We start from the raw sequence: 14,526 nt of genomic DNA on the forward strand, positions 1-14,526 counted from the left end.
ATACTTGTTATCAGGAAAGTATTATGTACAAGCAATCAATTACAATAACTTCGCAATCCGACTTGTGGATGCTGGCGTTCACAAGATCAAGGACAACTACTTCTCCCACCCACTCTACTCCTTGACCTCCTTCAACTTTTCTTATTACTCCGATTATACAGGTCCTTATTATTGGAACCTAAGAGGATCAATGTCTATAATCTTCCTGAGCTGTGAAAATCCAATGAATCCTTCCGATCTCATTGTTGAAACAGCTCCATGCATCAGTGGGGTCAACAACTATTCTTCTTCCAATTCTTCTTTCTCCAATTTAACAACATATTCTTATTTCATAAAATCCAATTTAACAACATACGACTTGGGGGATTCCTGCAAAATAACACTAATGGTTATGGTGTCCCCTTCAACTGAGGAGCACATGACGTCTTGCAAAGGAATATATAATGAAATAGCGCATGGCTTTGAACTCTCATGGGAACCTTGCAGTCCGAACAGCACCGCCATTGCAGTTTCATGCTCGCCAGAAGGTTAGACAATTGCCAAACCTTTAAATTATAAATTATATATTAAAGATGGCTTATTTACTATAGTAGCCTCTGAAACTATGTCAAATATCAGTTTTACCCCTGGAAGTTAAACTGTAATTTCCAACCGTTACTAAGCTAATGTTACAGTTTTCTTTTCGATGTAGCACCCTGGCTCATGAAGATAATAATATTACAGTTTTCTTTTCAAAATTTGTGTGTATAATTTATGTTGGTCTAACCAGAATTCTCTTTATGCTTATGTTACTGTCTTCTTTCGCAATGTAGCACCCTGGTCAAGAGAAATCCCTTGGTACAACGAGATCATAATGCTCATAATCGAGAAAGTAGGCGAGTGGATCCCTCAACTTTGTAAATAGACGTTTACTTTTCTTTGGCCTTTTCGCTTGACTAACCACCTTAGTCATTCCATTGATCGATTGATTTCTTTACTTCTGTTGCAGGATACCGTATTCACCCCATATATGCGTTCTTAGGCTTTGACAGGCTTTTCTCTATGGGTGGTTACAGATTATACCTTGGCCAGCTTCTGGGATGTGCAGTCGCTCCCCTAGGTAAGAGAATACTTGTGTGGATCACTGGAACATTAATATTCTTATTTTGATTGAGATGGATTTGCAAAGGGAGTATATTATTATTATTATTATTATTATTATTATCATTATTATACTTCGTGTTCATTAATTCCATTTTTGTGAAACATGCAGTACTATACTTAGCAGCCAAATTTACAATTGGTTTTCCCTTTGTAACTGCACTGCTAATATATAAATGGCGAAGGAGGCACTTGTCAATGTATGAGAATATAGAAGACTTTCTACAGAGTAATAATAATCTCATGCCAATAAGGTACTCTTACTCGGACATCAAAAAGATGGCAAGAGGTTTCAAGGACAAATTGGGTGAAGGAGGCTATGGCTCTGTATACAAGGCAAAGCTCCGCAGCGGTCACCTTGTAGCCATCAAGATGTTAGGCAAGTCCAAAACTAATAACGGCCAAGACTTTATCAATGAGGTTGCTACCATTGGAAGGATTCGTCATGTTAACGTGGTGCGACTTATTGGCTTCTGTGTTGAAGGTTCAAAACGTGCTCTTCTATATGATTTCATGTCTAATGGGTCTCTTGAGAAATACATTTTTTCTCAACAAGGAGATGTGTCTTTAAGTTGCCATAAAATATTTGAAATCGCACTTGGAGTGGCTCGTGGTATTGATTACCTCCATCAAGGCTGTGACATGCAAATTTTGCACTTTGACATCAAGCCTCACAACATTCTTCTAAACGAGAATTTTACTCCCAAGGTCTCTGATTTTGGGTTAGCAAAGCTATACCCATTGGATAATAGCATTGTATCTTTGACTGCAGCAAGAGGAACCATGGGATACATTGCTCCAGAACTGTTCTACAAAAACATTGGAGGTGTTTCGTACAAAGCTGATGTGTATAGTTTCGGAATGCTATTGATGGAAATGGCTGGTAGAAGGAAAAACCTGAATGCGGGTATAGAACAATCAAGCCAATTTAGCCAAATCTACTTTCCGACATGGGTTTCTGATCAGTTGAAGGCAGGAAAGGACATAGAAATAGGAGATGATGCAACAGATGAGGAAAAGAAGATCATAAAGAAGATGATGATGGTGGCTTTATGGTGCATACAAATGAAGCCTATCGAACGCCCTTCAATGAATAAAGTAGTGGAGATGCTTGAAGGAGAAATTGAGACCCTCCAAATGCCTCCAAGGCCTTTCTTATACCCACAACAAATTCCTGCAGATGAAGTTGGTGTGGACAATCGAAGTCCCTGTGCATCAAGTGCTTCAGAATCTGAAGAGATTACTTTGATTGCGAATGCAAATTAAGTGAATTAATATTAGTCACGATGTGGATCTATGTAAGGGAAAGTTAGCAGCTCTACTCTGTATTTGATCATAGCACAAATATGTTTACATGTTGTAATTGATTTAAGCAAATAATCAGCCTCTGGCTTTGGTTATTGTTTGAGAAACTGCCTGCCAGAAATGCAATGACTTGAACTTTGATGACAAATAGGTTTACCCAAATGAATTGCCCCAGAGAAACAATTCATTTGTATATGGATATGTTATCGAGTGGGCTTATTATGCTTGAATCAAGGGTTCAAAATTAAACAAGACCCTATACGTCAAATAATCTCCATATCTGAATTAGAATCCAGTTCTACCGACAATGACTAAACCATATGTAAGAGTTTACAGACTCAGAGCAAAGCTACAGACTTGGATTTGGACCAAAGTGAAACTCAAACTCAAACTCAAAAACCTTAGTGCAAGTCCCTAACCTCCTTAATTTCTAGGGCTGAAATCTGATGCAACTCTGATGTGGAAATACCATACCCCTTTTGTGAACTAGAGCTTAATGGAGCCAGCAATTTGGGCTAAAAGATTGAAAAGTGCAAACTACACGACTGAACCACAGACAGGAACAAAGAAAAAGCTTAAAAAACATTAGCCTAAGCTGCACAATCCACGTTGGCCGACCGTGGAGACCTTCCAAAGGGAAGTGCCAGTTTCACTAAATTCTAAATTCTTAACATAGGAATATGGCAGACAAACTTGATTAACAAATAAATTAAAAGAAAAAAACTGCAACTAAACCAATCTGATAAGTGGTAGAGTGGTATAATCTTCTCTTCTGACATAGATAACACACATCACAGAAGTAGAAGACATTGCTGTTAAAACTAAAAGTTACACACATTCTATACACAACTCTGTTATTAGATCATTGATCCCATCCTCAACCCTAAAAAAAGCTCTTGATTTTTGAACATATATCCCAACCATCTTCAAATCCACTAGGATCGGCAAAGCCTATAGATGTTCTAAACAACCACTCATAAGGTGGATTCAACGAGGTTAATAACCAAAGCCAAAACAAGCATGAGACAGATTTTCTAAGCAACTACTCTGTTTCTTTCTAAATAATGTTGCCTCCATCCATTTTCAAATCCTCTAGGATAAGCAACCCTCCATCAATAAACACCGAGAGCCATTAAAGGCGAATGAGCTCTACTTGACCTCTATCAAAAAGACAACAATAATCAACTGAATACAACAAGCAAACAAGCTCAGCTAAGATGTAGTATTTTGGGAGGAGAAACAAAAAAAAAATAAAAAAAATCAATTGCAACCATCACTAACCAGAAACAACAAAAGAATTGTAGTTAAAAATATATACAACTTAACCTAAATCCATAAACTCATCTTACTACTAATTATACAACAACACATTCTTCATTCCTAACTTGTCACAATTTCAGAGACTTCAATTGAAAAGTGAGAGATTAAAAAAATTACCATTTGCACCAGACGCATTGCTCCCACCTCAAACAACAACCTGGCAATCTCTTGACCCGCCGGCCAAACTACTCAATCCGCCTTTCGACGAAAGAGAAACCGCCACGCCACTGCACAAAACCCTCAAGAGCCGCCGCCTCAGCCTCCACCAACCTCTCCGAAACTCAACCCTAGCCAAAAGCTTCACGTTGAAGCTCATGCTCCCACGTGCCCTGGCCTCGTCGATGCCGCGCGCCACCGAAGCGCCAACGAACGAATTCGCCGCCGAGAAAGTCGCGTTGACAGAAGTCCGATCCTTAGTCCCCTGAGCGAACGGTGGAACCCGAGTCCCCGAAATGAAGCCGGGGCCGTAGTAGATAGAGGACTCGACGTCGTCGTATCGTATACTGAGCTTCTTGTTGGGGTTGTAGACCATGAAGCCGACGGACCACGTGCCGGTCACGGACTGCGAGGCGGAGGAGACGTTGAAGTTGGAGAGAGAAAGCGAGTCGACTCGGAAGTCGGGGACCTTGGGGCGGAGGATGAGCCAGACGACGAGGAGGATGCAGCCGACAATGACGAAGAGGGCGATCATGGCGCCGACGAAGCGACGGATGAAGGCGGCTCGTGGGTTGTAGGCGTTGGAGTAGGGGCCTCGGGGTTGGGTTTGGGTGGGGTTGGCAGAGTATGGGTAGCCGCCGTTGGGCTGGGCGTAGGGCGGGGCCGGGTAGCCCGTGACGGGTCGGGTGGGGTCGGTCATGTTCGGGGTTTGAAGAATTCTGGGAATTTGGGGGATTTTCGGGGTTTATCAATTTGCCGATTTTGTGGGGAAAAGCAGAAAAGAGAAACGAGAAATCTCTAAGGATATTTTTAAAGTGATTGAATTGTGGGTAAAGTAAAGAATTTGGGATTAATTAGGGTTTTTTTTAATGCGAATCGGAACAAGTTTGAGGGTTTTGCTCTTGCGCCTCATTCTTTCTTGAGTTAAAGATTTGTTCTTCCATAAATTTTGAGATAAAGACAAATACCACCGTCTGCGTGCATATTACGCGTTAATTCTGGAATCTCCTAGATTCCATTAATCTAGCCCAGTGTGATTTTAACGGATTGTTTTAGCTCACTTTACATATTGTGGGTTCCACTACTAAAATTCTATTTAAAAATATCAAAACCGTCTATGTATTTAAGTGTTTGTTTCGTATTGCTTATTTAGGGTCATAAATAATTTTTTTGAAAATTTTGAAAGTCCAACCTGTTTGGTAAAGGATAATAAAATCACTTATTATGTGAATAATTGATGTGAGATAAAACAATTACGGAAAGCAAGTAATGAGTTACTTTCATTTTTTTATTATTATACGAGAATCAATTTTAAAGAGGCGCTTGGTTTTAATGAAACTTTCAAAATTCCAAAATTAACGACATCTTTTTCTTTCACGCGCTCGCCTCTCTTCTCCTTCCTATCGTTCATCGTTAGGCCCTCTCTTCCACATTCCTCATTCTATTGCTATCACTCTTCCATTCGTTCTTCAATTTTTGTTTTTTGATCGATTAAAGCACTCTCTACAAGCCGCAAGATTCAAGTAAGAGAAATATTAAGTTTATTTTTCTTGTCAATTTCTTTCTTCCTCATTGAGGGTTAGAGAAGCTTCTCAATATGTAATGGGTTTATTGTACAAATCAAACTAATAAATTATGAAATTAATCAATTTCGTGTTTCATTTTAAGAATTTATGAGCCTGCATCAATGATCCCTAACTTGTTTGTTTCAATCAACCAAATAAGTGATTAAATTGAATTTTGGCTTCTTTAATTTTGTTTTGCATCTTGTGATGGACATGCCATTGCATATGATAGCTATAAACACAACCTGAATCTTGTGCTTTTTTTTTTTTACCTCAATCTATAAACTCAATTCGTTTTGCTTTATTATTATTATTATTATTTTCTTACATTATATCAATAATAATTAATAAAATAAGCCTACACTTTTGGGGTTGGGTTCATCAAGAACAGTCATGTTGAGCAGCAAGGACGACCTTCAGCTAGCTAGCTATCAACAACCACTATGACTATAAGTTAACCTGTGTTGAAATTTGTGGGTTGGGTGTCAATGCATGTATTTTTATGTTTGAATTCAAACATTTGCTTTGTGTAGCATTTGGAGGTTTGTGTGGCTATTTGTTTCTTTATATTGTTTTATTTCTGATTGGGGATTGGATTTTGATTCATTTGTAACAATAGTAATAACAGTTTAGGTATGACTGGTCAGGCTCAAACCGAGAGGGCAAAACTTTGAATCTCAAAGTGTGTTGGTCAGCTAATGGATTTTAATTAATGGTCTTTGAGGAGAACTAGCAAATTAGTTGACTTCTGTTAGTTACCGTTAGGTCCAAGCATTAGTATTTTATAAGGACAAGTGAGACATTATATATGTATTGAGTTTATGAAGCCTTGTATTTCTAACATTATTAATCAGAGATTAAATTTTTGTACTTCAATTTTATTTACTATTTATTCTTGATAGCAATGATTTAACAATTTCAACATGATACTTTATTTATTTTATAATTAAAATAATTATTAGATGTGATGGTTAAGAAACGTATTTAAGTGAAAATGAAAATACTTTTCTTTTTAAAATAGTCCCTGTGTTTTATCATGTTGGCCAATTTAATCATTGTATTTTTAATTTGGCCAATTTGATCCCTGTGTTTAGGACCGTTAGCCAATGTAATCCAATCCGTTAAATTTATGTTTAAAAAATTTAAAAACTGTTTAAATATTAATAAAAAAATAGATATATTTGAATTCAATTTAAATATAGATAATTAAATAAGATCTAAAATTTTGGTATGGGCTTTTAATCTAAAACTAAAAGAAATTAAAATCAAAGGATGATACCACCATCCAATCTAGCCCCCACCCCCACCACCCTTCTTTCTTCTCTCTTTCTCCCAATAACAACCCACCCCAGCTACTTTCCGCAGCCCAGACCCAAAGGCCCCAACTCCCCTACACACACACCTACCTCCTGAACACAAATCTTTCCCACCCCTGAGCTCTCTCTCTTTTTTTCTTTTTTCTTTTTTTTTCTCTCCTCCTCTCTCTCTCTCTCAGACAACCCCTACCGCCCGACCATGTCCCAGCAAGATCTTCCCCAACCCCACCATTCCCTGGCCATTTGTCCCATCCCCAGCCGAGCCACTCAAATCCTCTAGCCCACTCTGGTCGTCGCCCCACTCTCCCCCCTCCTTGATTATGCCCATCTTGTTGTTTTTTTTTTCTTTCCTAGCGTTATGTTTTGGTTTTAATGAAGTTTCAATATATTTTTTAATTAATTAAAATTTTAAAATCAATTTCAAATAAGTTTATAGGTTTTCAACAAAAAAGAAAAAAAAACATTTATGTTTATTTAATGGCAATTTTAACGGAATGGACCACATTGGCGCATGGTCCTAAACACAGGGATCAATTTGGCCAAATTAAAAACACAGGAATTAAATTGACTAACATAGTAAAACACGAGGACTATTTTAGCATTTAAGCCTAATTTTAATTATAAATAAATAAAATTCTAATATTTATTTTAATATTTGATATTTACTTTTAATTAAGGATTTTGACCTAAAAATAAATAATAATAAAACAAATACATTTTAATATTCTTTAAAAGCTAAACTATCTAAACTATCTTATCTCTTCTTCATTTTTTTCCTTTTTTTCTCCTTTTCTTCTACCTTTCCTTCCCAGCCCGTCCTTTTTTTTTCTTCCTTTCTTCTTGTTCTCTTCTTCCTCGCGTATTTTGATCCTTCCCTCATGTTTGCCTTTTTCTCAAATTTTCTTCCCTGCCAAAAACTCTTCAGTTGTGATTCTCTCACAAATTTCATCAATTCTTTCTCTAATTTTCTTCCTAATCACCTTTCATTACTCAATTTGTTCATACGATGAACGATTCAACTCAATTTCATGGCTCACCATCATCTTCTCCACTCTATGCATCTGTCATGGCTGCTTCAACTCTTGCGTCAATTCAATGAATCATGGCTTCTATTTGAGGGCCCCCAAAGTTGGAGCCCATGGTCGTTGCCTTCCAAGCTCAAGGCCGACACCGTGTGCTATTTTGATAGCCAAACAGAGACCCAAGCCTAGTCGTCCCTGACCCACTTGTACGACCAGAGCTCGGCCTTCGGCGACCATTAGCAGCAGCAAGATCTCAACGCGATTACTGGGTTTCAAGCCTTTTCGATGAACTTGGGCTCGGAAGTGGAGGACTTGGCGTCCATTGCCTGGACTAGTGTCTAAGTGAAGAAGAAGAAGAAGAAGAAGAAACCGGTATCGCGTTGGACTCGCGTGTTTTGTTTAGTGAGCTCGCTATTGTGCGAACTGTGTTTCAAGCTCGCTATATTGGAAGAGCGAGCGAGGCAATTTTTGTACTGTTGGGCTATATAAGCTCATTTAAGTTAGTCCCATTACCTGCCAAACGTGGGTTTGAAGTACTATTTAAGGCTGTCCTGTCCAGTGAGACCTCCCAAACATGCCCTGAGGGACTAAAATCCTGTGACTCATATTGTGGCATCATTGTAAAGGGATTTTGGCAATGTTTATTATATCAGCGCCTAATGGCATATATATTACGTACTTTGTTTTTCCTAATATATACGGCATTATGGATGTAGTACTTTCCTTTAAAATACGGGTAGTAATTACAATAGGGACGGTTTTATGTCTCTTGATGTTTCTAGAGACAGAGATATAATATTTCGTTCCAAATAGCTTTTTTTTTTTAGGGACTGTTTGTCCACCAGTCTCTAAAAACAGGGTCTGTATTGCTTAATTTTCTAGTAGTGGAAGCTTGAGGCGCACGACTTCTTATTTAGAAGTAATTGAGACACAAACATAGTTTAATTTCAAGCCCTTTTAATCTCCTCAAAACATCTTTCATTCACATACGTATCTTCAAAAAGAAATATGTTATTTCCGTGAAAAAGTACATTAGAATCTTGAGAAGACGAGGCTTTCAACCAAGTTCGATTATGATCAGAAATTGTGGCGTCAATGTGATGAAACATTGTGGATGACCATATCTCTACTCTTGGTGCAGTCATGAGTTCATAACAAGTAAGAATTTGATAATTTCTCGACTGTGGCATGCATGTACAATAGTAACTTCATTGTTTCCATGACCTACGTACAATTATCACACTTTCTGGTGATGAATGGGCTTCTCGTTCATATTTGTTGAGACATTTGTTGCGATAAGGACGAGTTTAACTCCAAGTCACCGATGTTGATCATCTCTTCGATTATGTCTTTTAAGATAACATGACCGACAGTCCGAAGGTACTAACAATATTACTTAGAGTTATTTGTCTTATTGCCCTTGGCACCAAGAAGCTCGTAAAAAATCTCTGCAATTGATTTCGATTGTCATGAGAGGTATATACCTTCGGTTCCCTTACCATTTTTATTCCAAATTTTCCTGTTCTATTAGGAGATTTCAAGTGTTGTTGATTTTACCTTTTATTTTTTGTTCCTATTTGGGCCAAAATCCTGCGTACCCAGCCCAACGCTACAGAGCCCAGAATAACAAAGACAAAACACTGGGCCCGAGAAGTCTAGACTCTAAAAAATAAACAGGAATCAAAAGATCCAAAATCCAACAAAAACCCAGCCCAGAACCTATCTCAAACTTGGGCTTCGAAGAAACTAAATTGGGCTTGGCATGATCAAAGTAAAAAGTGAAAACCCAAAAGGAAACAGACCCACGTGATTTTTTCTGACTTGGAAAAGTCAGCAATTTCAACTGGGTTGATAAGAATTGACAAGGGAAGGCAAAAGAAGGGACATCTCTGAATCTCTGCCACCAGAAGATCAAAACACTTTTTATATATATTCAGAGATAATGTTCCTACCCCAAAAAGGCTCCATCTTTCAAGAGATACGCAAGCTATGTTCTCAAAAAGAGATAAGCAGGAAAACATGGAGTTGTTCAAACTGGAAAATCAAACTAACCATCATGGTTTGAGCTCTCACAAGGGGCAGCTGGAATTAAAGAGGGGTTAGGTTCTCTTTTCAAAAAACAGAGAAGTGATTGTCTTGAGAACTGACCATTGAGGGTTTATCTGCCAGAACTGTTAATAAAAACCTTCTTTCTTTACATTTTAAAAATGAAAGATCTTTTGAGAAAATCTGCCGCCAATTTCTAAAGAATCAGAAACCCTACTCCAAAGCATTTCTTATAAATATAGGAGAGGGTGAACAGAGCAAAAATACACTCAATTCAACAATCAATCAAACAATCAAAAATCAACCAAATGCAAAAACTCAAAATGATCACTTGATCACTGAGAACCTTCAAAACAAACTGGAGCAACTAAAAGCTCAGTTGATCCACAAAAAGAAGCCAGCTATAGATCAGAACTTCCAAAGTTCAGACTTAGAGAAATAAGTCATTCAAAACGAGAATTCTCTCGTTACAAATTTGGTTCAGCAAAAGCCAAGACAAGCAGAATTTGAGTTTTCACAAATATGAAAACCTCAACAAATTTATGGAGAGCCCTGATCAAGCAGAACAGGTACTACAGTGCAGTTCCAGCTCAGTAAGTCCTCAAATCCAGCCACTTCTGCCCCTTCAGACTGAAGATGCCGCAGTTCTGCCCGTTCAAAAGTCTCCCAAGGCTTGAAATAAATTAAAAGCTCTGCCAAAATTAAACGTTGGTATCGATTTACAGCTGAAGCTAAGCAGTTGAAGTTGTTGACAGTTCAATCCAACATAGACATACTCAGTCTAGCCCGGATCAGAGACTTCTATCTAGGCAGAAATGGAATTCCAGCTTTCTTTTTGTCTTTCTAGAGTTGATTCTTTTCTTTCTGGTTTTGTAAAAGGCAGTTCTGCCTAAAAACAGTCCACTTTATTATCATTTATTCTGGCCAGAACTACCAATCTTGTACTGAGATAAATTGTGAAGTCCTCACCAATCTGAGGCAAGAAAAGAACTTACTTGGGAGATATTTCTCACCCAAATTCATAATTGCTTATTTAGAAATCAATAACTTGGGGCGCAAGTTATCTGTTTCAAAGAAGTATGCTAGGGTTTTCATTGCTAGTAGTGGCACGCTCACACACTAAAAAAAGCTGACTTGTTGACCAGTCAATGGTTTTTAAGGCAGTGGGGAACTTTACCCTTCCATCACAAGAGCAAACATAAAACAGGTGAACAGTTCCCTATATGCGATTTCATGAAAATAATCACACTTTAGTCAAATAATATTTCAAAATAATCTATATGTTAACACGATGATCACTTATTTTATGTGTTTGCAGTAAAGATATTGGTAATTTATTAAAGATTATATATTAGAAAGAAAAAAAAAAAAACAAGTGAAAATAAAATTAAACATATGCACGATAGAAAAGTCTTTTCACAAATACAATCATAGTAAACCAAAGTCTCTAGTATTCACATATAAGAAGATCATCGATACTCTGAATCATAGCCGCATTCGGCTGTCTCTCCTGGCAATATTGATCCAGCTGTCGCATTTGAAGAGAATTGAACCCTCAACTTTTCACAGTTAAACCATATCTCAAACGTTCCTGGTGCACTAGCAAAAATCCATCGCCAACCGCCCCATTCTACGCGGATCTTTGCATGAATTTTGACGTTGAAATCCACAGCCCAAGTTTGGCTTCTTTCTGCATCAATGGCTCCGGCTATCTGGTTGCTAACAACTGCGGGGGAGACAATAACAGCGACCGACATGAACTCTGTCTCCTCCGGCTGCTGAACAAAAGGCCTGATCAATGCTCCTCCGAGAAACTCATCTCTGTAAAAGACCTCGGCGTCGAGTACCTGATAAGTTACCCTAACAATGCTATAAGGGTTTGTTAAGAAGAAACTGATGTTCCAGAGAGCAGTTACTTGAGAGTTGAGAACAGAGACTTTGAAGAGCTCAACCGAAAACGAGTGCACCTGGATGCTTGAGGAGGAAAACCCTTTTGGTGTTTGATACAATGTGGCACAAAAGAACAATATCACAAGTAAAAACAGGTAGATAATACACGTCACGAACTTGTTCCTATCCTCCTCCTCCTCCTCCTCCTCATCATCATCAGCCCTTTTCAGATTTTTCTTAGGTGATGGTGGAAGCAGAGGTGTGTTCTCGTCAACTACAACTACAACCACCTTTTGGTCTGCGGATTTTGCTTCAATCTTGACTGCTTCCTTTACCTTTGGGTGTAACTTTTCTCTATCAATGTCGTGTGGCGGTTTTTCATCATTCTGCTGCACTGCTATACTCATGTTTAGTTTAATTTAGGGTTTGTGTGTTTGCTTGCTACGAATTAATGCAGAAAGAAGATTATGATGAATTAATAAGAAAATCTAGCAAGCCCCTGGTTTCTGGTTATTGGCGTTGTTGGTTGTCTTTTAAAGGGGCCAAGGAGGAGTTGTTTGCTTGTATTTCTAATTCCTAAATACGGTAGATTCTTTATTTTATTTTTTTGTTCGAAAAGGGGAATTCGTTCCAAAGAAGATAACTACCATGGCATGTTCACTTACAAGCAATGAGTATGGGAAAAAAAGGAAGTATATTTCAATTCCTGACTTCCCCAATTTTTACCGACACATAAGGAATGAAATATATGTAAGACTCACCTTAAATTTGTAATCACATACCTTTAAAATCAAGAACCAAATCAACTAAGAGTGGTTGGTTCCTGTTCTCCAAAAATAACCTTACAACTTTATCCCAATTATTTTGATTTCAATATGGTTAGTAAATTACTTAAATGGGAATGACTTGTTCTCATACCAAGTCATTCCAACTTTATCCTATTTTATTCATGAATTCACCTACTAAGAGTCAAATTTAGATGCAAGAATTTTGTAGTTCAAGTGATTAAGAGTATTTACTCCAACATTTGAAGTCTTAGGTTTCATTCCCTTTTTCTTAATATCGCTCGTATAAAAATAAACAAATAAAATAAAGTCAAATTTAGACTTGTAGATAACAATTGAATTTTCTTCGTCGTATGAAATATGAATTCCAGCAATGGCCAAACTCTTGCTTTGCCAGATTTGCAGTACATCGGTGCGTTGCCAGACTTACAATATTGCATTGGCATTTTAATAAATAAGAAATATAATAGGAACAGAAACCGATTCATATCATTGTCACAGTTATTGGTGTTCACAAAAAGATCAATGGGCATGGGTACTGGTGTTCAGAAGTAAAAAAGGTTGATCCAACAAGGTTGCCAACACTGTGATTGAAACCATGGAAATTAGTTACAAGACCTAAATCCTCTCGGTTTTTTTGATTTTCTATTATATATTATCATCTTAACTTCTTAATTATATTTTAAAGAAATTTATTTCACTGTTTAAAGATTTGTTGATTTCAGTATTCTTGCAAAGGCATATATTTGTTGTTTGCAGAAAAAAAAAAAAAGTTTTTAGGTATGACAGCCAAAAAAGCTAAGTTTGTATATGACAGTTCATTCATACGTATCCGAAGCCAAGATGTATGCCATCAAAAAAAGCTACGTTTTGTGTATGACAATAATATTAGGGAAATCTGAGAGTAAAGAAAATTTTCATTATTTTCTAAAACTCCTTTACATGCATGTAATGCAAACAAGCCTAATCCAAACCAAAACCATAATGTTCAACCATCAACTTTCTCTCACCCACAACAAAAGACAAGAGAAAAACCCTTCAACTCTCATGGCTGATAACATGAGGACCCCTACCTACCACACTTTCTTGCCAACCACGGCTGAAGAAGAGGAGGCAAAAAGAGCCAAAAATCCTGAGAATCAAGCAAGACGCATTCAAGTTGAAATTAGAAAGCGTTCACCGGAACCATTTATATTGGAGTCTAACGATCCAAATCTAAAAACACCACCATAAACAAAGGAGCTTTTCCGTTCCTAGTCAGAATTATTGCTAGAAGATGAAGAATATAACTTTTGCTATGTATTTTTTCTTGGACTGAGAGTTCTGATTTTGAGTTTCATGGATATTGGAAGTACTATAATGTTTTTCTTTCATATTGAGGAATAATATAATATATATCACCAATCCACAAAGGCATACAGTTAGCATTTTTCCACCTCTTCACTAGGCAAATCACTAGCCGTATATTGTGTTCTTCATTTTAATTACCTTCTGACTAGGTAATAAGTGGTTGACTGACTGTTTGATGTACATGTAGGAAGTTTGAATAGAAAAACTAGTCTCACAAATAGGGTTACCGTTTCTGAAAGGGCACCAAGATGTCTATAATGTTACTCCCTCACTCACAATAATCTCTCAATAGAATCAAGAGTGTAGACCCGACCTCAATTCCCCACTCCCCTAATATTGCTTGTATCAAAATAAAAATGACATAAAAATAAAGATTTAAAATATCAGGACTTCAATAAAAATGTGCCCTAAATCTCGAAAAAACCAAGACAAAAAGACACGTGTTAAATCTAATTATAGTTTAAGCGTTTATCATTCGTCCAACTAAAACCGCATTCGCGTGGCCCTCCTGGCAGTATTGATCCAGCAGTTGCTGTTGCATTTGATGAATTGAATTGAACCTTCAACTTTTCACAATTGACAGAAACCCTAAATTCTGGATTTTGACAAAGCACAAATACCCATTCCCATC

The 14,526-nt window shown here is 37.4% G+C and overlaps 2 protein-coding genes across 5 annotated transcripts in view; one reads left to right on the forward strand and one right to left on the reverse strand.

The window, feature by feature from the left end:
• Window positions 1–2,552, forward strand: part of LOC18773821 (rust resistance kinase Lr10) — a 30,496-nt gene extending 27,944 nt beyond the window's left edge. Inside the window, exons 2-5 of one of the 2 annotated variants that reach the window (XM_020567096.1) lie at window positions 389–527; window positions 813–875; window positions 989–1,099; window positions 1,253–2,552. In XM_020567096.1, the coding sequence (XP_020422685.1) occupies window positions 389–527; window positions 813–875; window positions 989–1,099; window positions 1,253–2,406 (1,467 nt within the window). In that variant the 3' untranslated portion in view covers window positions 2,407–2,552. Of the gene's footprint in view, window positions 1–367; window positions 528–812; window positions 876–988; window positions 1,100–1,252 lie in introns of those variants that run through there. The other variant, XM_020567097.1, reaches the window with a different exon arrangement.
• On the reverse strand, window positions 2,282–4,883 carry LOC18773668 (NDR1/HIN1-like protein 10). Of its 3 annotated transcripts, none has more exons than XM_020567102.1 (2): window positions 3,883–4,883; window positions 2,282–2,348 (listed from the first exon to the last, which is right to left on the reverse strand). In XM_020567102.1, the coding sequence occupies exon 1, from the start codon at window positions 4,619–4,621 to the stop codon at window positions 3,911–3,913; it is 711 nt and encodes a 236-aa protein (XP_020422691.1). In that variant the 5' UTR covers window positions 4,622–4,883; the 3' UTR covers window positions 2,282–2,348; window positions 3,883–3,910. The 3 variants fall into 3 exon arrangements, with proteins under 3 accessions (XP_020422691.1, XP_020422690.1, XP_020422689.1); XM_020567101.1 differs by having other exon boundaries at window positions 2,326–2,383; XM_020567100.1 differs by lacking the exon at window positions 2,282–2,348 and adding an exon at window positions 2,705–3,605.

This window comes from Prunus persica, chromosome G6 (genome assembly GCF_000346465.2).
Source record: "Prunus persica cultivar Lovell chromosome G6, Prunus_persica_NCBIv2, whole genome shotgun sequence".
NCBI classification, from domain to species: Eukaryota; Viridiplantae; Streptophyta; class Magnoliopsida; order Rosales; family Rosaceae; genus Prunus; species Prunus persica.